Consider the following 23,392-nt stretch of genomic DNA (forward strand, 5'->3'; position numbering starts at 1 on the left):
TATCACAAATATTATGACTTAATATGGATAAAATACACGTCTGACCTGTTCTATTTTTCTTTTATTCATTGATTCCTGTTTTGGTAGGACGTTTCCTACTACTCATCCTTGTGTGATAATGATGACAACATGTACCAAGCTATGTTGCTGATTTTGATTACTGGTCATTGTTACCTTATTATTGTAATGTATTCATTAAAATTCTTATAAAACGGATTGAACTTAAACTGCTTTGAGTGTGGTTGTAAAAACTACAAAAAGGTGGTATAAAAGTCCCAATCCCACCCCTGTTTTATTCATAACAGGCACCTAAGCAAATTCCACCCTTCATATCTTTATTTTTATTTTGCTTAGGCAAAGATTTTTAAAAATTAATGACTCATTCTGGTGGGCGAGTGTGTGTAATACGTATAAATATGAAAGAATAAACGCGGGATGCTTAGGTTTTAGTAATTTATTTAATAAAATAAGGAGCCCATTGACTACATTTGTTAACAAACAATAAGAATAATATAATGATTGTTTTTCTTTCGTAGATCTCCTTGCACATCCAGGGTGGGGGGAAGGGAGGGAGGGATATTTTGAGGAATTAAACTATATAAGTATAATATTGGTAATAATTAATATGAGTTAACGTTATAATAAGAGAAAGAGGGGGAAATGGTTATTTTCTTCTTTATTTGTATATTAAGGTGCATTTTATTCAAACTTTTAATGTTATATTATCTGTAATGCACTGCCAATGTTTTGGAAATTCAATAAAGATTAAAAATATATATATATATTTTTAGATGTTTTTTAGTTGTGGCAGCTGTGTTGTGCCCTATGACATCAATGAAACACATGGTATTTTTATGAGACTAGCTGTTAACATATATTTGCACTATTGCAGTATTGCCTTTGGTGAATTGAAAGATTCACTTCATTAGGGTATGTTATGTGCCTTATTCTAGTCCCCACTCTTATTTTGATGTTTGCCAATATAGTATGTATATTCAGCTACTAGGGATATAAATACAAATATTCTGTGATGATATAACTGGTCACCATCCAATATCACAGCTCTAAATACTTTAAATTGTTCAATGAACTAATAAATAAACAGAATGACACTTAATCGTTTTTAAAAATGAACACTTATCGAGCACAAGCACTTTCATTGATCCTGTCTGTGGCTGCCGAGTAATCAACAACGGGCCTCCCATCAGCAACTTCAGATAAGTTACCACTATATGACATTATATATGAATGTTTGAACGGTAACCCAGAGAGGCAAGGGACTGTAAAGACAGCGATGATGGTCCCACTAGCAACCACAGTTGGGTCTGAGCACTTTGCACAATATTATATTTAAATGTTTATTTATTAGTGTATTGAACAATTTAAAGTATTTAGGGCTGTGATATTGGATGGTGCCAATATAGTATGTCACATTGCATGTTCTTGGAGATGCACATTTTTATATAATTATTTATTCATTTATTTATATTTGCTGTAATTTTTTATTTATTTATTTATTATTTCCTAAGATCTGATACTGATCTTGGTTTTTTTATATATCTATGTTATGATTCTATTATGATTTTATATGATTCTGTGATACTTATTTATGGTTCTAAATATTTTAACAGTAATGTTTTATCCCTGAATCAGTCTTTGCCAGGCAAAACATGGCTATGTCGGGCTTGATTTTATATTTGATTCTCCAATGCAATATCTTTTATCTTCCATTAACTGTATCTGCTTCTATGACTACCATCCTTGTCGCTTAGGTCAGCTTGCATCAACTCTGCCTTGGCCACATTGTTTGAATGTATTTTGATCTCTTAAAGGAAACTGAACTGCATCTCTAACTGTGCAATGGAATAAAACCAGGACTAACTCAGTCTCTCATAGGTAACATGAAATCTTTTTATTGTGCAGCAGTGGCTTACCTAGCATATGTGACACCCAGGGCCCATCATTTTTATGATTTTTAATAACAATCCACATATCGCACAAGAGTGTACCTAGGAAAAGGCAGCATCTTAAAGGCTGCAGTGAGCACTAGAACACTAACACACACATTGTAAAACTAAACAAGCCAGATCCTGCACCGTCAATTGATCCTGTACAGTCAATGCCAACAGAAAACCATGTCCTTTTCATACACACAGAACAAAGATACACCCTCACCCAAATGGAATAATCACAAACTAAAAATAGAAATATGTAGACAAAAGTTAAACTGAACCACCAAGAAACCAGACTCTGCATACAATGCAACAAAACAACACCACAGAAACAGTGACACATGTCCCCTAATACTGTGCAAAATATAAAGACAGTAGATGTAAATTTGAAAAAAATGATATTTAACAATCACCACTTTACAAATTAACAAATAGAAATAAAACAAATAATGAGAAATAAGAAAATACCATTTTATTGGCCTAATCCATTTTTCAATTAGTTTTCAGAGGCTACATCTTTCTTCAAAACAGTACAGTATACTGCTGTTATGGTATCCTGTCCTGACCTGAAGAAAGGGGTTTAGTCTAAATAAAAGATTGATTTATTTCCATTTCCTATTTATAAACTTATCAATTCAGTTTCAATGCTACTTGATTCTAATTAAAGCAACAAAAAAATCTTTCTACTTTTTGTCGTTTCTGCTTTAATTATCTTCTCTTCACTCTCTGTCCTTTCTCCCTTCCATGCAACATCTGCCCTCTCTTTGCCCCTTCTACCAAGCTTCTGCCTTCTTTCTCTACAACTTCCATCTATTGCCCACACTCTCTCTGTCCCTTCCATCCACTGTCTACCCTCTCTGCCCTTTCCATCTACTGTCCACCCTCTCTGCTCTTTCCATCCATTGTCCACCCTCTCTCTCTTCCATATGGCATCTTCCCTCTTTCTATGTCTCTTCAATAAACTGTATATCCTGTGCCCCTTCTCTCCTTTGTACATGATTCATTTCAGATTCATCCTATCTCCATTTTCTATCTCCACCCCCCTCCCCTATTCTATGGCATCTCTATCTTCTCCTTTCCTTCCTTCCTTCCTTCCTTCCTTCCCACTCCACCCCATGGTCTGGCATCTCTATCTCTTTCCCTTCCCTCCCCCCTGCCTTGTCATCTCTTTCCCTCCATGCTCTGGCACCTCCTCTCCCTCCTTTCCCTCTGGTCTGGCATTTGTCTCCTTAATTTCCCTTCCCACCCCCATGCCCTGGCATCTCTCTCCTCTCCTTCCATCTCCCCCTCCCCCTCCATTATCTGGCATCTCCTCTCATTCCTTTCTCTCCCTCCCTCCTTCCTTTTTTTCTCTTGGTCTGGCATTTGCCTTCTTCCCTCCCCCCATGCCTAGGCATCTCTCCCTCCCCCTCCATGGTCTGGTATCTCCTTTCCTTCTTTCCTTTTCCTCCCTCCTATGGACTTGGCATCTCTCGTTCCTCTCCTCTCCCTTGTCTTCCTTCGCTCTCCTTCCCTGTCTCTCCCCAATTGGGTGCAGCAGTAGCAGCATTTCTCTTCCCCCTTCCCTGTGCAGCAGCAGCATTTCTCTTCCCCCTTCCCTCCCCCCTGTCTCACACACCCTTCAGCAGTGCAGTATTCACAACTCGCTGCTCGTGCTTGCTTTGGGCCTTCCTCGCTGCCGGGTCCCTCCTACTTTCTGTGTCCGTGGAGGAAGGCCCGAAGCAAGCAAGCAAGAGTAACGAGTTGTAGGTCTCTCTCTCTCTCTCTCTTCTGTGTCTCCCTCCAGCGAGTGTTTAGTTTCTGGCCAGCTCCCTTGCTGCAGTCATTTTTCTGTTCAAAGCTATGGGCGGTGGCTGCAGCTCCTTGTACGATCCACTCTCTCATGTTCAACTAATTCAATCTCCTTCTCACAGGTCTCCCACTGAACCATTTTCTCCAATATATTTCCTCCAGCATTGTTATAACCATGTTACCCCTCTTTTCAAGGCTTCACATACTGGCTTCCCATCTATTTCTGTATTAAGTTCAGATTGTTTCTACTCACCTACAGAAACACCTCTACAGCTCCAAACTTCAAGCACCTATATATTCTCTTATCTCACCCTACATCCCTACAGATGAGCTCCACTCATTGGGCAAGCTGCTCTTATCTGTACCTTTCTCCTCCATTGCTAATTCCAGCCTCTGTTCTTTCTATCTTGTGACACTGTATGCCTGGAACAGTCTTCCTGAGTTGGAGATTCTTGCTCCATTTCTATCCACATTTAAATCATACTGAAAGAGCCACCTTTTTGAGATTGCTTTTGATCAAAAAACATTGACTCTTCCTGATCTTGACTATCCTACATTACATGGTGTACTATACTAAAGGGGATGGGACTTGCTATACCACTTTTTCTATTTGTGGTTACAGTCAAAGCAGTTTACATATTTTAGAGAGGTATTTATTTTGTACCTGGGGCAATGAAGTGTTAAGTGACCTGCTAGTGGGAATCGAACTCAGAACCTCAGTGTGTTGAGGCAGCTGCTCTAACCAGCAGGTCACTCCCCCACTAGTTAAGTGATTACTAAAAAATTATTTCAGTATGTCTTAACTAGGGTTACCAGACATCCAGATTTCCCCGGAAAAGCCCTCCTTTTGAGGACATGTCTGGACGGCTTTTCAAAACCCGGCACTTTGTCCTGGTTTTTAAACGCTTTCCTTCGGGCTGGAGGGCATTCGCGCATGTGCGGATGTCCTGCCTGACGAGAGCAGGCAGCGGGGAGCGGGCTTGGAGGCAGGGCTGGGGCGGGGAAGGGTGGGACTGGGCAGGCCTGGGAGCAGGTCTAGGGGTCTGGATTTTCCGGATGGAAAATCTGGTAACCCTGGTCTTAACTAGATTTTGAGCTCCATGCAGCAGGGAATGTCCCTCATCTCTGTCTATCCAGCACTGCATATAAATTGGGGTCTGATATTCAACCAGCAACTACAGCATTTTGCTAACCGCCACCAGCATTAAACCCATAAATTCAATGCCAGGGCCATGTCCAGGCACCAGCTTTGAATTTCTAGGTTACCAGAGCCAGCCAAACATGGTCACTTAAGTGCGATATTCAGAACTTAACCATCTACAAGTCACCGCATACAGATAGGATTAACTTTTATGTGATCCTGTTTATGCACTTAACCTGGCTGGTTAAGTGCTGAACATTTAACCCATTAAGTGCCAACTCCTGGAATGCCCCATAATAGCTGGTTTTCAGTTGGTGCTAACTGCTTATTTTCAGCAGTAGGAGCCATTTCTGGCCAATTAAATCTTTGAATACTGACTTCTGGTGATGCCTGAAGATGTGTTTAAGGACTGTTTCCAGAAGTGGAAACGACATTGGGAAAAGTGTATACGTAGAGAAGGGAACCCAATGGAATGAGTTGAAAGATTATCTAATAAATTTTTATAAAATCAGCCCTAGAACTTTTTGAACAGACCTCGTATATGATACATATATATCAAGTTGAAGTACTAATAGCTAAGTAAATATGCTGTCCAAAATAAAAGAGCTTTCTTACTTTATTCTTTAGTATTCCCTTTGGGCCAACCACCTTCTCGAAGAGGTGCTTTCCAACATGGGCATCTACAGCAGAAAGTGGATCATCGAGAATATAAATGTCAGCATCACTGTAGACTGCCCTGGCCAAGCTGACTCGTTGTTTCTGACCCCCGCTCAAGTTTATCCCCTGAAACACACACAAACAAAAAAAGATATTAGCTGTGGCTTTGTCTAACCCAGTGGTGTCAAAGTCCCTTCTTGAGGGCCACAATCCAGTCGGGTTTTCAGGATTTCCCCAATGAATATGCATGAGATCTATTAGCATACAATGAAAGCAGTGCATGTAAATAGATCTCATGCATATTCATTGGGGAAATCCTGAAAACCCGACTGGATTGCGGCCCTCGAGGAGGGACTTTGACACCCCTAGTCTAATCACACATATTAGATAGATTGTGAGCCTACCAGGACAGATAGGGAATATGCTTGAAGTACCTGTAAATAGAGAATGACACGGCTAGCCGCGGGTAACCCGCCAAAACGGTGGGGGAGAAAAAGTGCTCACTGTGGGCACGGGGAAAAGGCCATCCCCCTAACTCAGCCTTAGGTTTCTGGCCAGAGTCTTAGGCCACTCCCAGTGCATTCCAGAATACACTGGGAAGGCGGCTTAAGACTTCGGTTGGCCCAGGTGCCTAAGACTCCTGCTTTGGGAGGGGCCTTACGTGCCTGGGCCAATCAGGGCCTTAGGCCCTTACCTGGTGCATCCCAGGATGCACTGGGAAGGGGAAGGCCTGTCATTGTGAAGAGGTAGGCCTGCTGGCCGGAGGGAGTCGGCACTACAAAAAGGTACAGGGGGGTCAGGTTGAGTTTTGGGGTGCCAAGGTGGGGGGTTGAGGTCTGGGGGGGTGTTGGGATTTTGTTTTTAGGGGTATCCATGTTTGGGGGGTGACAGGTTCGGGGGGGCCTGCTGGCAGAAGGAAGTGAGCATTCCTCTTACCTATCGCAATTGGGGGGAGGTTGTTTCAGGAGTTCTGACAGGAGGGAGTGGGCATCCCTTTTTCCGGAGAACTTTGAGGGGGGGTTCGGGGATTAGCTATTCCTCCTGCTGCAGACAATTTTGGGAGGGTTCAGGGATGGAAGCAGGAGGGAGTGGGCATCCCTTCTGCCACCCGACTTTGCAGTAGGGGAGGTTCCCTGCCACGGCTGCTCAGCTGATCGCGGCAGGGAGATTTCTTTGCCACGATCAGCTCAGCGGCTGTGTCTATATGAAATGTAGAATATAGTAATCATACCATGTGCCCAAAGTATTTTGATGAAAGCATCATGTACTCAAAAAATTGATTTCAATCTCACAAATGCTCAAAAGAATGTAATCCTGTCAGGGACAAGCCTTATAGGAGAACCCACCACCTAATCATTGCATGTGTGTTACTGATTGAAAATAAATTTCAATATCATTTGAAATGCTTGTGATTTGTGAATTAAAATGTAGGCACCACTCAGCACTGTTTATAGAATCTGGCCTTAAACGTATTAACAACCACACCAAATACCTCACAACGGCAGGGATATTTTATAGTTCATTAAAGCCTTGTCCTACCTTCTCGCCAATCTCTGTCTTATCTCCTGCTGGAAGCAATTCCAGGTCTGGAAGAAGAGCACATAATTCTAGAACCTTCTGATATCGCTTCTCATCCAGTTGTGATCCAAAAAGTATATTAGCCTGCAAAGTGTCATTCTGAATCCAAGCTTGCTGAGGAACATAAGCCACAGATCCCTGGAATGGAAAAACGGAAGAGTAAGTGCCACCTCAAACAGTAATAAAGGCTAAATAGAATAATAAGCAATTGTATGAGTGATGGAAACCAAGGTTCAGCAAAATCCAGTTCCATTCGCATCCTATAAGAAATACTTTTGCTACGTAGCATTTCAGTTAATTTGATTTCCCTTTCAGACATCATCAGAAAATTTAAATCTTAGCAAATCCAAATTTCCCAATCTTTTGACAAGGTACCCCTATAGCCAAGTCAGAAGTTGCAGTCTGAGGAGCAATGCGGTTTAGAGGTGCCTTCATTGAAGCTGGTGAGATTAGGGAGCTATCCTCACAGTTCAAGGTGTGTTGTTATGGAATGCCATACCGCTTAAAGTAAAGAAAGCTCTTAAGAACATAAGAATAACCTTACTGGGTCAGACCAATGGTCCATCAAGCCCAGTAGCCCGTTCTCAAGGTGGCCAATCCAGGTCACTAGTACCTGGCCAAAACCCAAGGAGTAGCAATATTCCATGCTACCAATACAGGGCAGACTCAATCAAACGAAAATGCGGGACAAAGAACTCAATCAATTGTAAATATTGAGTGATTAAAAGTGATTGTGTCAATTGCTGCAGAATAATCACTCTATAAATCGTTTGCAATGAACAAGTTTGGTTATATATCAACTGCTGATAGAACTCATGCTCAGAGACATGAAGGCAGTAACAGGGGAGACCCAAACACTACCGCCTCACCACCCAATCTTCGCATTGTTTAAAACAATCTTAAGTTGATTTTCAGGTAATCAAATATTTAGCTTAGTGATGCCACTTAGGCTATCTGGCCTATATATTACTCTGACAAGTTGAAAAAGCATTGAGAGAAACAAACTTAGGTTTATAACTCGCTGGTTTTGACACATTTCGGTACTGCTTCAGGGAACTGATAATAAACTTCAACAACTTTTCTGAATATGGGCAATGCAGTCTCAAAGAATTGTCAGAAATGAACCTTTCTCTCCGGTGCCTTCATGTCTCTGAGCATAAGTTCAACCAGCAGTTGATATATAACCAAACTTGTTCATTGCAAACGATTTATAGAGTGATTATTCTACAGCAATTGACCAATACAGGGCAAGCAGTGGCTTCCTCCTTGTCTGTCTCAATAACAGACTATGGACTTTTCCTCCAGGAACTTGTCCAAACCTTTCTTAAAACCAGCTACGCTATCCGCTCTTACCACAACCTCTGGCAATGCGTTCCAGAACTTAACTATTCTCTGAGTGAAAAAACTTTTCCTCCTATTGGGTTTTAAAAGTATTTCCCTGTAACTTCACTACGCTATTAAGTTTTAGGAAATTGATAAAAACAGAATTGTTTGTGCGATACTTTTCGGATCAATCTGTTATTAGAACTACAGCTCTGAAATGAAGTCGATTTTATGTTTATGTAATGTTTGTATAAGTTGTTGTCTTATAGTAGTAGATTTTGTAATTATGAATGTAGCGAGTAAGAAATTTTAAAATAATAATAATAAATAATAACCAATAATGTAAACCGTGAGCTAACAGAAGACAGGCTAGAATACATGATCTCCCTGCACTGCTGATATAGCTAAAGAGAAATAAGGATTAAGGCTGCACATTTTTTCTCCCCATTTCTTTATTTCTTACAAGCCATTCTGTTTCTATGAGAGTTCTTCAAAAAGTTTCTGCACTTTCATATTTTTGCGGGAAATGGTTGGGGCAGAAGAAGTGGTAAGAGGGCTTTAAAGGTCCCCCAAATTGTAATTTATTCAATTTTCTATACCGTTTTCCCAGGGGAGCTTAGAACAGTTTACATGAATGTATTCAGGTATTCAAGCATGTTTCCCTGTCTGTCCTGGTGGGCTCATAATCTATCTAATGTACCTGGGGCAATGGGGGGATTACGTGACTTGCCCAGGGTCACAAGGAGCAGCATGAGTTTGAACCCACAACTTCAGGGTGCTGAGGCTGTAGCTTTAACCACTGCACCACTCTAGAAATAAAAATGGAGCAGAAGTGAGCCAAGTTTAGAAGAATCAAGCCATTGTGACATCACTGATGAGTTTGGCTCTTAGGTATTGGTGGAATGAGGCATTATGATGTCACAATACCAGCTCTCGTTATCAGAGGCTGAATCTTGTCACACTTGAAGGGATACGTATCAAGTCCTTAGGCCTTGTTTTCAAGCTGTAAAAACCAGGCCCTGTTTGTCTTTCCTTCCTTGAAGAGAGTACAAGGACATGTATGTTTAAACAGAGATGTTGTGAAGTGAATTCAATTGTTTTGTTAAGCCGTATTTACAGACAGATTTAGATTAGGGGCTCTGCTGGTTAAGGCTTTTTCTGACCCTCTGTGGACTTCAGTCTCCAGATAGAAAAAATGCTGATGTGTTTAAAGTTTCATGTGACCTGTGTCCATATATGGTTTGTGTTTACGTCACATGCTGACACATGCTGACAATACTGATTCGTGTAGAATGATATAAAAAGAATGTGAAGCTGATATTAAAGCGGACATGTTTTGGAAGATGATTTCTGGTCTTTAAGATATGTCCCCAGGTACCTGTCTTCCAAATGACAGAGACAGAGAAAGTATGGGGCAGGAATTGGGACCTAAATCCTTTTCAACACTATTTATTCATTCAATTTTCTATACTGTTCTCCCAGGGGAGCTCAGAATGGTTTACATGAATTTATTCTGGCACTTGAGCATTGTTCCCTGTCTGTCCCAGTATTTAATGTACCTGAGGCAAAGGAGGGATTAAGTGACTTGCCCAGGGTCACAAGGAACAGCGTGGGTTTGAACCCACAACCACAGGGTGCTGAGGCTGTAGCTTTATGTGTGTTTTTGGTTAGTCTTTTCTGGGTGTGCAAGAGCTGCTGGCCTCAGTTCCCTCAAAGAGGTGCAGCGGGAAGTATAATTAATGATGATAACAGCCATGAGTTTGCATATAATATATTGTGTAGAAATAAGCTTAATATTACATATATGCAATGCTTAGAAGAAAGATACACCATACATTTGCTTGTTACTAATGCACTAAAAGATAATTTGTTATAGAGCTGATTTTGTGAATGAGAAAGAAAAGACAGGTTTTCATTTGTATCTCTCACTAGGTCAGGGGTAGGCAATTCCAGTTCTCGAGAGCTGGAGCTAGGTCAGGTTTTCAGGATATCCACAATAAATATGCACGATATAGATCTGCATCTCAAGGAGGCATGCAAATCCATCTCATTCATATTCATGGTGGGGATCCTGAAAACCTGACCTGGCTCCGGCTCTCGAGGACCGGAATTGCCTACCCCTGGACTAGGTGAAATGTGGCAGTGCTGCACAAGCCTCGAACACTTTAAAATCATAAGTGTTCGAGGCTTGTATGGTTAAGGTAGAGCTTGCAGGAATGGGACAGGGGAAGAAATCACGGGGACAGGAACAGAGAGATCCCATGGGGACAGGGAAAATGTGCCCCCCGTATCATTACTTCAAGCCTCCGCTGCCTTAAGTTTGTAAGCTAATTTGGACAGGGAAATATATCTCACATTCTTGAAAATATATCTCTTCTTAAGATCAGGTTTGGAAAAGACAAGTAATAAAAAAACACTAAAATCAAGCTCTTAGAGCACTAATTGCATGGTATTCCTGAGTCATCCACTGTTAAGTATGACAGAATAGTATCACACGATGATACTATAACATCACTATTACGTCTCTTCAACTCCATAGCAACTTTCAAAAAATTATACTGGTGTTTCTCACCTTTATGTTGATGTATCCTTTGACATTGTCCATTTCACCCAGCATAGCTGATATGAGGGAGGATTTTCCAGACCCCACACTTCCCACTACAGCCACCAATTTGCCCGGTTTAATATCCAGGTCAACACTAAAACAAAAATAAATCAAAGAATAGATAAAAACCATTCTGTCCATTTCACTTACCTACTATAATACCACAGACCCATTTGAATACTTGGTGTTGCCTGGTTGAAGATCTTCTGTTCCTGTCCCATGTCTTGCTCAATTTGTCACTAAGGGGAGATTGCTGCATGCCCTTACCACTCTTCTATGAATATATGTTTCCCTTTTGTTTCTTAACAGAAATGGTGTTGAATGCATAAGACATGCTAAGAGACAAAACCACTGTGGGGTGGTCTACGCCCAAATGGTGGTCCTACTGCCCACAGTAATGGACCTTTGGTACCACCAAAGCCAATGGGTGAGAAGAGAAAAGTGGAACCAGGTCCTGGACTTTCAGGAGTTTAAAATGTCAAAGTTTATTGGTGTTACAAAACAAATCAATAACACTATGGCATAAAAATCAGACAGATGCCAACAGTTAAAGAACATTAAAAAAAAAATAGTACTGTGTATGAGGTAAACAGACAATGAGTGAACAAGGGAAGGAACTGTGAGAATGGGACCCACTTGTAGCGAAACATTATAGCACGACTGCTTAATTGTGCAGTGTGTTAAGCAGAATGCAGGCCTGTGTGCCACAGCTGTCTACACACATGACCCCCTAGTAGCCTCGTGGGATAAGAGCTCACCATGCACACATTCAGAATTGCTTCTTGATTCCTTCCTGTTTCTCATTTGTGCTTCTGAAATCAGTTGGAAAGAAATCTTGGAACAAATCATAACGTACAGTTTAACAACCCAACCTTTACCTGACATTGACTGAAGAAAACTGAACATAAAAGCAGCATAATTATTTATGTGATTACAAAGCAGCAGTGATGATTGCGTTCAGGGGAGTCAGCGAATCCCTAACTCTGCAGCCCTTTTTTTTATTTATTTGTTTACTTTTTGCTTGATGTAGTTTGGATTTGTTGAATAGACAGTCTACTCAACCAGTCAAACTGCATCAAACAAAAAATACCCCCCCCCAAAAAAAAATAAAACCAAACCCCCCCAAAAAAACAGGACGGGCTGGGGATTCTCTGAACCCCCTATAGGCCCTGATAGTACTGAATTTGATTGGCTGAGCAGCATCTGCCTATTGCCTGCTCGACCAATCAAATTCAGAGCAGTGCCCTCAGGGCCTTTAGGGTGTGGGGCAAATCCCCTGAAGGCCCTGACCACATGCCACTGCAAGGCAGAATGTAATCAATGCATCATGTCAGACCAGAAAATTAATACAGTGCTTAGCAAGGAAGGGAATCAGACTGTTCAAGGACATTAATTTGCAAAAAGACTTCTACTTACTTCTTGATGGCTGGTTCTCCATCTTGTTCCCAGGAAAAGGTAGCATCAGACAAGTAGATGGCAGAATCTGAATGAAGAAGCATCCAGAACATCAGAATCATGAGACTAACAGTAGGCTATTTTTTAAAGTTCTTAAATATTTCTGTCTTTAGAATACAGCTTGTGAGGGAGTGCATCTGTCTGTCTGTCTATCCAGCAGATGGCTGCAGTACCACAGTATAAATTTACTAGTAGGGAGAAAATCACTAAGATTCTGTGATGAAAATAATAGTATTCTTTATTGAATCACAGCTCTTTATTATATTTTTAGCTCTCAAGCCAATATATTAAAATCAAACATCTATCATTCTCAACAAAATGATGATTCAGTTTCCAATAACGCTGCAACTAATCATATGATTAGATAATATATCGCAATGTCTAAAAAATCCGACCATTTTTTACCGTACCCATGGCGGAACAAGAGTAAAAGTCAATAGCAGCGTCAATGGATTGTGCAAAAGTACAAACTGTGCAAATAATTTTTTATATAATGTGCTGAAGTGCTCTTAAAGTGCTAGATAAAGTGCCAAGTGCTTTTTACTTCAATGCCTGGCCCCCCGACCCAGGTTTCGTTTTCTTCGTCAGGAGGGGTCTTCTCAGGCAAACTACATCGGGGAACGACACCGGTGTAGTTTGCCTGAGAAGACCCCTCCTGACGAAGAAAACGAAACCTGGGTCGGGGGGCCAGGCATTGAAGTAAAAAGCACTTGGCACTTTATCTAGCACTTTAAGAGCACTTCAGCACATTATATAAAAAATTCTTTGCACAGTTTGTACTTTTGCACAATCCATTGACGCTGCTATTGACTTTTACTCTTGTTCCGCCATGGGTACGATAAAAAATGGTCGGATTTTTTAGACATTGCAATATATTATCTAATCATATGATTAGTTGCAGCGTTATTGGAAACTGAATCATCATTTTGTTGAGAATGATAGATGTTTGATTTTAATATATTGGCTTGAGAGCTAAAAATATAATAAAGAGCTGTGATTCAATAAAGAATGCAGTACCACAGTAGCCACAAAGAGCCAGTATTATAAATTAATCAGAAACTTCAATACCTCACCAGCTTTTGGCGTGGATTTACCCAATAAGGACCATAGTTATTAGGCTAATTCAACTGGTTTTCAACGTATGTCCCCTGAAACATTGATATGATATTGCAACTGTTGGAAGCTGGAGCGGTATATCAAATTTTAATAAACATAAAAACAGGGTGGAGTAGAACCATAGACAAATAGAAACATGATGGCAGATAAAGGCCAAATGGCCCTTCCAATCTGCCCATCCGTGGCATCCACTCTCCCCCCCCCCCCCCCCCCGCCATAAGAGATCCCATGTGCCTGTCCCATGATTTCTTGAATTCAGACACAGTTTCTGTTTCCACCATCTCTTCAAGGAGACTGTTCCACGCATCCACCACCCTTTCTGTAAAAAAGTATTTCCTTAGATTAATCCTGAGCCTATCACCTCTTAACTTCATCCTATGCCCTCTCATTCCAGAGCTTCCTTTCAAATGAAAAAGACTCAACTCTTATATTATGTAGGTATTTAAACGTCGCTATCATATCACCCCCTCTCCCGCCTTTCCTCCAAAGTATACAGATTAAGATCTTTAAGACTATCCCTATATGCCTTACGACAAAGACCACTGACCGTTTTAGTAGCCTTCCTCTGGACCGACTCCATCCTTTTTATATCTTTTTGAAGATGCGGTCTCCAGAATTGTACATAATATTCTAAATGAGTTCTCACTAGAGTCTTATACAGGAGCATCAATACCGCCTTTTTCCTACTGGCCATACCTTTCCTTATGCACCCTAGCATCCTTCTAGCTTCCGCCGTTACCTTTTTAACCTGTCTGGCTACCTTAACTAAGCAAGTGGATCTGCTATATGTTGCTAATTAACCTCCCCTTTTGAAAGTGATTTGGCAGGACATGGAGAGGTGGAAACATCTTAATATCTCCTGGCTAGGTAGGGTACAACAATTAAGATGGTGGTGCTCCCAAGGTTGCTGTTCCTTTTTTCAGCCTTACCGATCCCTCTACCTAAACAAAATTTTTCTCCACTTGGAGCGGAAGATATTTGCCTATATTTGGCAACATAAGACTCCAAGGGTATCCTGTGTGATGATGTACAAACCTAGGAAATTGGGGGAATGGCAGTGCCACACCTTCAATATTACTATCAAGCAGCCCAATTACAATATTTAATTAATTCTTAAGCCTCTTCACACCTGCAGCAGTAGCAGTCTCCAAAGTAATCTGTTTCCTTGAAGCCATGATCCCAAGTTATAACTTATATATCAATTCACTTAAAAAAGTGTTTTTAAGTCTCTTCTAAAGCTTTAAAAGGTGCAGGAAGGGGAGAGCATGGACTATGCTTCCACTCTCATCGGCAGCCAAGCTCCATCCCCCCGCTCATGAAATTTTTTTATATTTGCAGCCATTAGCTGGTGGAAAGACAAACAAAGCATGGGTTTTTCTCAAGTGTTTCTGGGATGAAAAAACAAATAAATCTCTCAGATTTTGTGGGGCCTGAAAATAATGCGCGCTTCCACAGTGTAAGAAAATAGCTCTCTCTTTCTTAGGGGTACCATATATAACTATGGGAAAACCCAGATGCATGGCCTGCCCTGTTCTGCCCCCTGCCTGGCCCCTCCTTGATCTGCCTTCGACCTGCCCCTTTCTGCCTCCAACCCACCCCCAAAAGCCTCGTATCTTTTTTTGCTGATCTCCAGGCCACTTTTGGAGGGCCTCCAACATATGCGGATGTGTGTGATGTCATCTGCATATGCTTGCTGAAGGCTCTCCAGATGCAGCCAGAGCTCATTGCTTTCCAAGACCTGGACAAACTGCCAGGTTTTGGAAAGTCCATCCGGGAATCTGGACAGTCCTCTAAAAAGAGGACATGTCTGGATTTTCCCGGATGTCTGGTACCCTACTTTTTTTGCTTTCCTTTCTGAGAAACAGCACAGCCCCCTTGGCTGGTCAACAGCGGCATAGCTAAGACTGAGTGGGCCCTGAGCAGACAAATTGAGATGGGCCCCCTATAATACCATTATGTGTCTCCCCTCCCCCCCCAGTTCCCAAGGTAGTGGGAACTGGGGGGGGAGACACAAAGATGCATTTGATTTCCTAAAGCTGATGTATTTGACATATTATAATTAATAAATTCAGAATAAACATACTTTTTAAGTCTTTGTTGTCTGAGCATTACTTTGGTCCTGGTGTGTCTCTTCTGCTTTTCTCTATTTTTTTTCCTTAACTCTTTCCAAGTCTCCTGTCCTTTTCATGTTTCTCCTCTTTCTCTTTGTCCAGCATTCATCTTTTCTGTGTGTCACTTTCTGTCCTGTCCAAAGTCTGTGTCCCTAACCCTATCCTCCTCCACCAGTGTTCAGCATCTCTCCTTTGTGTTCCTTTCCCTCTTTTTATGTCCAGTTTTGCTCCTCTGTGTCCCGCCTCTCTGATGCAGCTTCCTGTGGGCAGGATGTGGCATAGGAAAGGCCCCACCAGCTTCTTCCATAGTCCCCACAGCAACATTTAGAGGTGCAGAGGAGGGGGGATTAGATGCATGTAGCTTCAGGTGCTCCTACACAGCTACCCAGTGGCGTACCAAGGGGGGGAGGTCCGCCCCGGGTGCACACCCCAAGGGGGTGCACAGCTGGCCACCCATCGGGGAATAGGCTGCCACCGGGGAAAGGCTACCACTGCCGCCTTTGGGAAGAAGCCGGCGCTGAGTTCTCCCTCCCTGCTTTTCTTCCCCGCGGGGCCGACCAACTCTCGCCACCCGATGTCAATTCTGACGTCAGAGAGGACGTTCTGGGCCAGCCAATTGCTGCCTGGATGGCCCGGAACGTCCTCTCCGACGTTAGAATTGACAATCTACCTCAACTATATTTATTGTGAATATCCTGAAAACCTGACTGGCTGGGTGTACCTAGAAGACTGGGTTAAGAACCTCTGTCCTAGAGATCCTCACATAAATGACAATTTTAGATCACTAAGTTCTATGCAACTTATTGAAAATACATCTCTGTAAGGTAATAAAGTAGAAGTGTACATTTACCAATAGCAGAATCATGTCGGATAGCTGATGTGTCTAGATCATCTGCTCCTAAATATTTCTCCAGTCGTTGGCAGGATACAGTAGTCTAGAGAGAAATACCCAGAAATCAAATTCCTACCCCTTTGAATGCAGGCTATGTTTGGGTTATGTACATCAATATATAGCCATAAGATATGCGGATAACATACAACAGGCTTAGAGGCTTGTTGAGGTTAAGGATAGGACCAAATGTTACCCAAAGGGTAGTATTATTATTTTTATTATTTACTGATTTGTTATACTTCCTGTACCGGACAAGGATCTAGATGGTTTATAGTTTAAAACAAATACATCACAAAAACAGGAAAAGAACTCCAAAAATTTAAAGGAAAGGAATGCACATCCAGTGATGTTCAGCTGCTAACTGCATAACTCATCTATATGTAACCCTGGTCTCAATCACACATAGTCTCGGGCACCAGCTAGCTCCTTGGGTCAAGGACCAATGACCAGGATTCATATAAAGAAAAGTTTATTGTCTCTGAGCTGGGAGTAGGCCGGGGCTGGATTTGATCCAATAGGCCAAAGGATCACTTTTCCAAGTTCAATCACCACACTCAGTCACTACCTTATCTCTTATCAACGAATCAGCAGAGACCAAGGTACAATTGATAACTGTAATTTTACTTGAAACTTGATTGTAGATTTAATCACAACTATTTATAATAATAATAATAATAATAATTTTATTCTTATATACCGCCAAAGCCATAGCAGTTTGAGGCGGTTTACAACAAGAAGAGCTCGACAATCAGCGAAAATAATTTCAATGAAGTCATTGAATACATATAGAGAGGGAGGGTACAAGTAGAGAGTGAGAAAGTCAGAGTAATAGACACAGTGTAGAGACATCGAGTACATGTAAGTAGAGTACAGAGATAAGGCATTAAGAGTTCTTGGTTACAAATCGGTTGAACAGGTTTGTTTTAACTAGTTTTCTAAAGCTAAGATAGGATGAGGAGTGCTTAATGATGTTCCCCAGCCAACTGTTCTGTTGACCTGCCTGGAAAGCAAGAGTTCTGTCCAGGTATCTCTTGAATTGGCAGGCCTTTATTGTTGGGTGGCTAAACATATGTACTCTGTGTGTAGGCCTGGTAGAACAGTCCAGGTTAAAATGGGAAACCAGGTATATGGGGGCCAAACCTTGAATGGATTTGAAACAGAGACAGGCAAATTTGAACAACACTCTTGCTTCTAGAGGCAGCCAATGAAGTTTTTGATAGTAGGAGGTTATATGTTCCTATTTTTTAATACCAAAAATAAGTCGAACTGCTGAATTTTGTATGATTCGGAGTCTTTGAATGGTTTTCTTGGTTCACTGTCATCTAAACACTGAAACTGTTTTATAAGAAGGCTATTACGAAAGAGGTATGTCAAGATTTTGGCTGATGTTTTAATGTCTTATACTTTTTGTAATGTTTATTTGATTAGTTCATATAGAAGTACTCAGTGAGAAGAAAGATTGGTCTTAATGTTAATATATTTTTTTGTCTAATTTTTGTCTTGTTTTTTAATCGTGCATTTTTATTATGTTCTTCATGTAAGAAGCAAAATTGGCTTTTTGTCTTGTAATGTACTTTTTTATTTCTATATTTCTCTTAGATCATTGTTCGTATTATTATTATGATGATTTTAATTTATGTTTTATTAGACTCTTGACAAAGGCTATTTTAGCCGAAACACTGTCAGTGCAGAGTCTACATTGGCTGTCATCAATAAAGACTGATTTGGTTGATTCAGACTTTGGCTGCGGACATCTTTGCCTTACGACTGTTTTATTTGCCATGGTCTGCCGCTAACCAGGTTCACTTTTAGGTAGGCACTTTTTTTTAATATATATATATAGGATTTTATATACCGCCTATCAAGGTTATCTAAGCGGTTTTACAATCAGGTACTCAAGCATTTTCCCTATCTGTCCCGGTGGGCTCACAATTTATCTAACGTACCTGGGGCTATGGAGGATTAAGTGACTTGCCCAGGGTCACAAGGAGCAGTGTGGGATTTGAACCCACAACCCCAGGGTGCGGAGGCTGTAGCTTCAACCACCGCGCCACACACACTTTGGACAAGGCGTCTAACTTTTAGAGAATCACACCTAGCAAGTTAGATGCCTGACTTTCAAATAATTCTAATTAACATCTTTTATGCGGCGTTAAGTACAAATTATCAGGGCCAATTAAGCCTATTAATCAATTAGGTTAGGTGCCTACATTGGCTAGACACGCTGATGTAAGCACCTAACTTCATGCAAACTTTACAGAATTTGCCCCTAAGTGGGTAACTGAAGGATCAGCAAATAAAGTAAGTTACCCAAGATCACAATTAGCAGCAGTGATAGGATTACCAGACGTCCGAATTTCCCCGGACATGTCATCCTTTCCGAGGACATGTCCGGGGCCCAGATGGCTTTTCAAAACCCGGCACTTTGTCCGGGTTTTGAAAAGCTTCCCATGAAAATCACGTTGGGAAGGGGCATCCACGCATGCGTGGACACAACGTGGTGACATCACATGCGCAAGCGTGTGACATCATTGCACTGTATCCACGCATGCACGGGTGCTATCTGGGGGTTGGGGGGGGCGGAATAGGGTGTGACACAGGCAGAATGGGGCGTGGCCAAGGGTCCGGATTTCCCTTCAGGAAAATCTGGTAACTCTAAGCAGTGGGAAACTGGGATTTGAACTTTGGTTTCCCTAATTCTAGGTCAACTGGTTTAACGGTTCATAGACAACGGCGCGAAATACAAAAGCGCGCGCCGCCACGCCGCTCTAAATTACAGTTTTTAGGGGCTCCGACGGGGGGTTTTGTTGGGGAACCCCCCCAGTTTACTTAATAGACATCGCTCTGGCGTTATGGGGGGTTTGGGGGGTTGTAACCCTCCACATTTTACTGAACTAAAAACAGGGAAGAAGTTAAGTTTTCAGTAAAATGTGGGAGGTTACAACCCCCCACACCCCCCACAACGCCCCCACAACGCGGCGCAATGTCTATTAAGTAAAGTGGGGGGTTCCCCACACACACACCCCCGTCGTAGCGCTAAAAACAGTAATTTAGAGCAGAGCGGCGGCGCACGCTGCGCTCAATTGTCTGGGCGCGCCTTTGTCCCAGCGCGCTTTTGACCTGACACCGGTTTAACTTGTAGGGCACTCCTCCCTCCCATTCAAAGTTACATTTCTGGAAGTACAGACAGGAAGAAATAATCAGTGTCTTACCTGCACTAGGGAAGAGATGAGTAGGGGAAGCATCCCCATAGGGAATCGTAGGATATTAAATAATGAGATAGCAGTGAAAGCCTTTTGTGCATCCAAGACGTTGTTCGAATCCACCATCACATATACAGCAAAACTGGCTACAGAGATCTGTACAGGGTCAAAAACCACATGTCACTGAAATTCACAAAAATATATAGGGGTCTCCTGATACATGTCCCCTACTGGAAAATTCAAAGTCTCTTTCCGAGTCTGAGTGATGGGATAACAGTGAGTGAGGGGTTAGTGGTACTCAGAGACTCTCAATGGAGAGGGCTTTTTAGATCAGTCAGTAGTTCCCAACCCTGTCCTGGAGGACCACCAGCCAGTCGGGTTTTTGGGATAGCCCTAATTTTATCCGCCTGTTTATTTTGGACTAGGTCTGGGATGTCTTTTGAGTGCTGGACAATGAGTTTTGCGCTGGATTTCTCTCTTTGGATTTCTGGACCTATACATCCTGTTTGAATTTGCTCCAAATGTATACCAGGAGCAGCCACACTGCCTGCATTAATTTTCCCTTTTGTGGCAGGTTTCAGTAAAGGTCCTATATTTAAATAGGTATGTTATGAGCTTTTCTTACACGGAAACTTTAGCTATCTTACATGACTTCCTCCCTGTTCAGGAGCATGGGGAACCCGTGTGCCTCACATATCCTAAATGTGCCCCTAAATGCTGCCAACTAAGAGAAAAGAGCCGAATGGAGTCCTTGAGGGGTGTGAGCCAGTCAAGTTTTCAAGATTTCCATAATGAATATGCACGAGATATATTTGAATGCACTGCCTCCATTGGATGCAAATACATACTCGTAAATACTCATTGTGGAAATCATGAAAACTAAAGAGGATTGTTTAGTCCTCAAGGAGCACGTTTGGGCACCCCTAGACAACATATATTAATTTGCTGATTCCCAGAATGATAAAGGCATCTTCCTGTGATGCTGAAAATCAGCTGAACCCATCTTAAAAGTTAGCTAGTAATCTGTTCTTTAGGGATCAGTTGCCACCATTTTTTTAAGAGGACACTGCTACTGCACCTTTACCATTTGGAGATGTCAGAGAGAAGAGGGTGGAAAGGGAATGGGATGTGATATACTCCCTTCCTGTGGCTACAATCTGGGTTAAGTGATTTGCCCAGGATCACAAGGAGCTGCAGGTCCCCTGGTTCTTGGGCCACTGTCCTAACCACTGGGCAGCTCCTCCACAGCTGGTGTAAGTGGGGTGGAAGAGACTTGTACATTACATTACAATTTACTTATATACTGCAAGAGAATAAAGCTCTATGCGGTTTACAAAAGAAGTTGAACAATGAGATGAATTAACTTAATTACCTACATATTTGGTAAACAAATAAGTTTTTAAATGCCTCCTAAAATCCAAGAAAGTGGTTGAAGTCGTAATTAAGGTGCTTAAATCTTTGTCCCAGGACACTGCCTGGTAGGATAGAAGGTGATGGTGGTACTTTTTAAACTTGCATCCTCTTACCAATGGGAAAATAAAATTGGCATGTGAACATCTAGTATATTTATTAGTAGCAAATGAGAATGAATCCGTAAGATAATTGGGAGAAAGTCCAAACAGAGTTTTGTAACAAAAGCATCCAAACTTTAACTTAATTCGAGCCTCCACTGGCGAAAGAAGGCAGTGATATGATCATACTTTAGGCTGAAAATCAGCCTAACTGCTGCATTCTTAACAATGCACAGCCTCTGCAAATTTTGCTGTGTTCCTGCCAAGTAAACAATATTGCAGTAATCTAATTGACTCATTACCAAAGACTGAACTATAAATCTAAATGAATTAACATCAAAATATGCTCTGATTGTACTTGCTATGAGGATGGACAGGGTCTTTAGCAGTAGGGTAGCATTGGTTTATACACTGAGCCCTGAAACTGTAGGTAGGGTTAACCAGCCGTTCGGGGAAACCCAGACATGTCCTCTTTTTCAAGGACTGTCTGGGTGCCCGGAAGGTTTTTTTTTTTAAGATGGGGGAGTTTGTCCAGGTTTAGCTGGCTATTCTGACTCCCCAACCTACCTCCTCCCTGGTCCCAGCCGCTGTGAATGAATTTTCAGTCAGCCAGCGGCAGCAACAAGGTGAGCCTGCTACCGCCGGCCTGCCCTGGAATCCACCTCGCTGCAGTGACTTCCTGTTCCTGCATAGGTGGGACTTGCAGAGAGGCAGCTTCTGGGACAGGACAGTGATAGCAGGCTCACCTCGTTGCTGCTGCTGCCTGCCCAAAGATTCAATCACAGCAGCAAGGAGAAGGTAGGTGGCGGAGTTGGGAGCTAGAGAGGTCATGAGGGGAAGCAGTGTCGAAGGAAGGAGGGAAGGGGCTGGAGAAACAGCTTGAAGGAAGGAAGGGAGGGAGGGCTGGAAAAAAACAGCAGGAACGAAAGAGGAGAGCTGGAGAAACAGCATGGAGAGAGGGAGGGATGGAGAAACAGCATGGATGGAGGCTGGAGAAACAGCATGGAGGGAGGGAGAGAGGGAGGAAGAAATAGCATGGAAGGAGGAAGGGTGGGAGGGAGAAAGGAGGACTGCAGCATGGAGGGAGGGAGGGCTGGAGAAGCATTATGGAAAGGAGAGAGTGCTAGAGAAAAGAGCATGGAGTAGAGTAGTGCTGTATGGGAAGGGGAGAGACAGAAACAGTAGGAGAAGTGGTGGAAAGGAGAGAGGAGGGCACCCACAGGAGGGGGATTGGAAAGAAAGAAAAAAGCACCCACAGGAGAGGGGGGATGGAAAGAGAGATAGATGCCCCTGTGGGGGAGGAGGGTTGGAGGAAGGGGAAGAGAGAGAGAGAGAAGCACTAAAAGGGTACAGAAGATGGGAAGGGGGCTAAAGGAAATGGGTGGCATATGGGTGGGGCTGTGGGTGGAGCGTGGGTGGGGTCATGTGTCCTCTTTGTCAGGGCCCTCAAACAGGGGACCTCAAGTGCTTTTGAACCTGAAAAGCTCTGCCTGTTCAGTTAAAGAGTGGGGAAAATGTGAAAGCTTTATAGACACGCTGTTTTCCAGAACATGCCTTTCGACAGCTAGTACTCACCAGGAATGGCGCACAGTTGAAGACAAAGAGGGTCACAGTTTGCAGATAACTGAAATGCAGCAAGTTTTTCAGCTCTTTCTCTCGGATCTCCTGCACCTGATTCTCAAAGGATGGCTCCCAGGCGTACAGCTTCAGAATCTGTAAATTACCACAGAGGAAATCCACATTAATATTCACACAGCACTTTTCAGGAGTGACTTATTTGTTAGTAGCTCACATGGATACGACAAAGACAAAATTCTTCCTGAGGTTAGTGCCTCCTTTACCATAGTAGGCCAAGAGATCCTACACATAGCAATCAGAATATTAGCAAATGTGTAGCCACTGAAGCAATTAACATTAATTTCTATTATTACTGTATTCCCTGCCTTTTTCTTTTTAACAATTTTACAGTAGTCCTGGGAAGGGGGATTTTCAAAGACATTTACCAAAGAAAACTTTGATTTGCTTGGTAAATTGGCCACTGAGTTGAGTGGAAAGCA

General features: G+C 42.2%; 1 protein-coding gene across 1 annotated transcript in view; it reads right to left on the reverse strand.

The window, feature by feature from the left end:
- ABCC2 (ATP binding cassette subfamily C member 2) overlaps window positions 1-23,392 on the reverse strand; it is a 133,853-nt gene that overhangs the window by 36,201 nt on the left and 74,260 nt on the right. The window contains exons 12-18 of the mRNA XM_033943489.1: window positions 22,911-23,048; window positions 19,834-19,980; window positions 16,580-16,664; window positions 12,464-12,530; window positions 11,015-11,141; window positions 7,081-7,257; window positions 5,500-5,667 (exon numbers count right to left, since the gene is read on the reverse strand). Of these exons, the coding sequence (XP_033799380.1) occupies window positions 5,500-5,667; window positions 7,081-7,257; window positions 11,015-11,141; window positions 12,464-12,530; window positions 16,580-16,664; window positions 19,834-19,980; window positions 22,911-23,048 (909 nt within the window). The remainder of the gene's footprint in view (window positions 1-5,499; window positions 5,668-7,080; window positions 7,258-11,014; window positions 11,142-12,463; window positions 12,531-16,579; window positions 16,665-19,833; window positions 19,981-22,910; window positions 23,049-23,392) is intronic.

The sequence above is a fragment of the Geotrypetes seraphini genome, chromosome 4, assembly GCF_902459505.1.
Source record: "Geotrypetes seraphini chromosome 4, aGeoSer1.1, whole genome shotgun sequence".
NCBI lineage: Eukaryota > Metazoa > Chordata > Amphibia > Gymnophiona > Dermophiidae > Geotrypetes > Geotrypetes seraphini.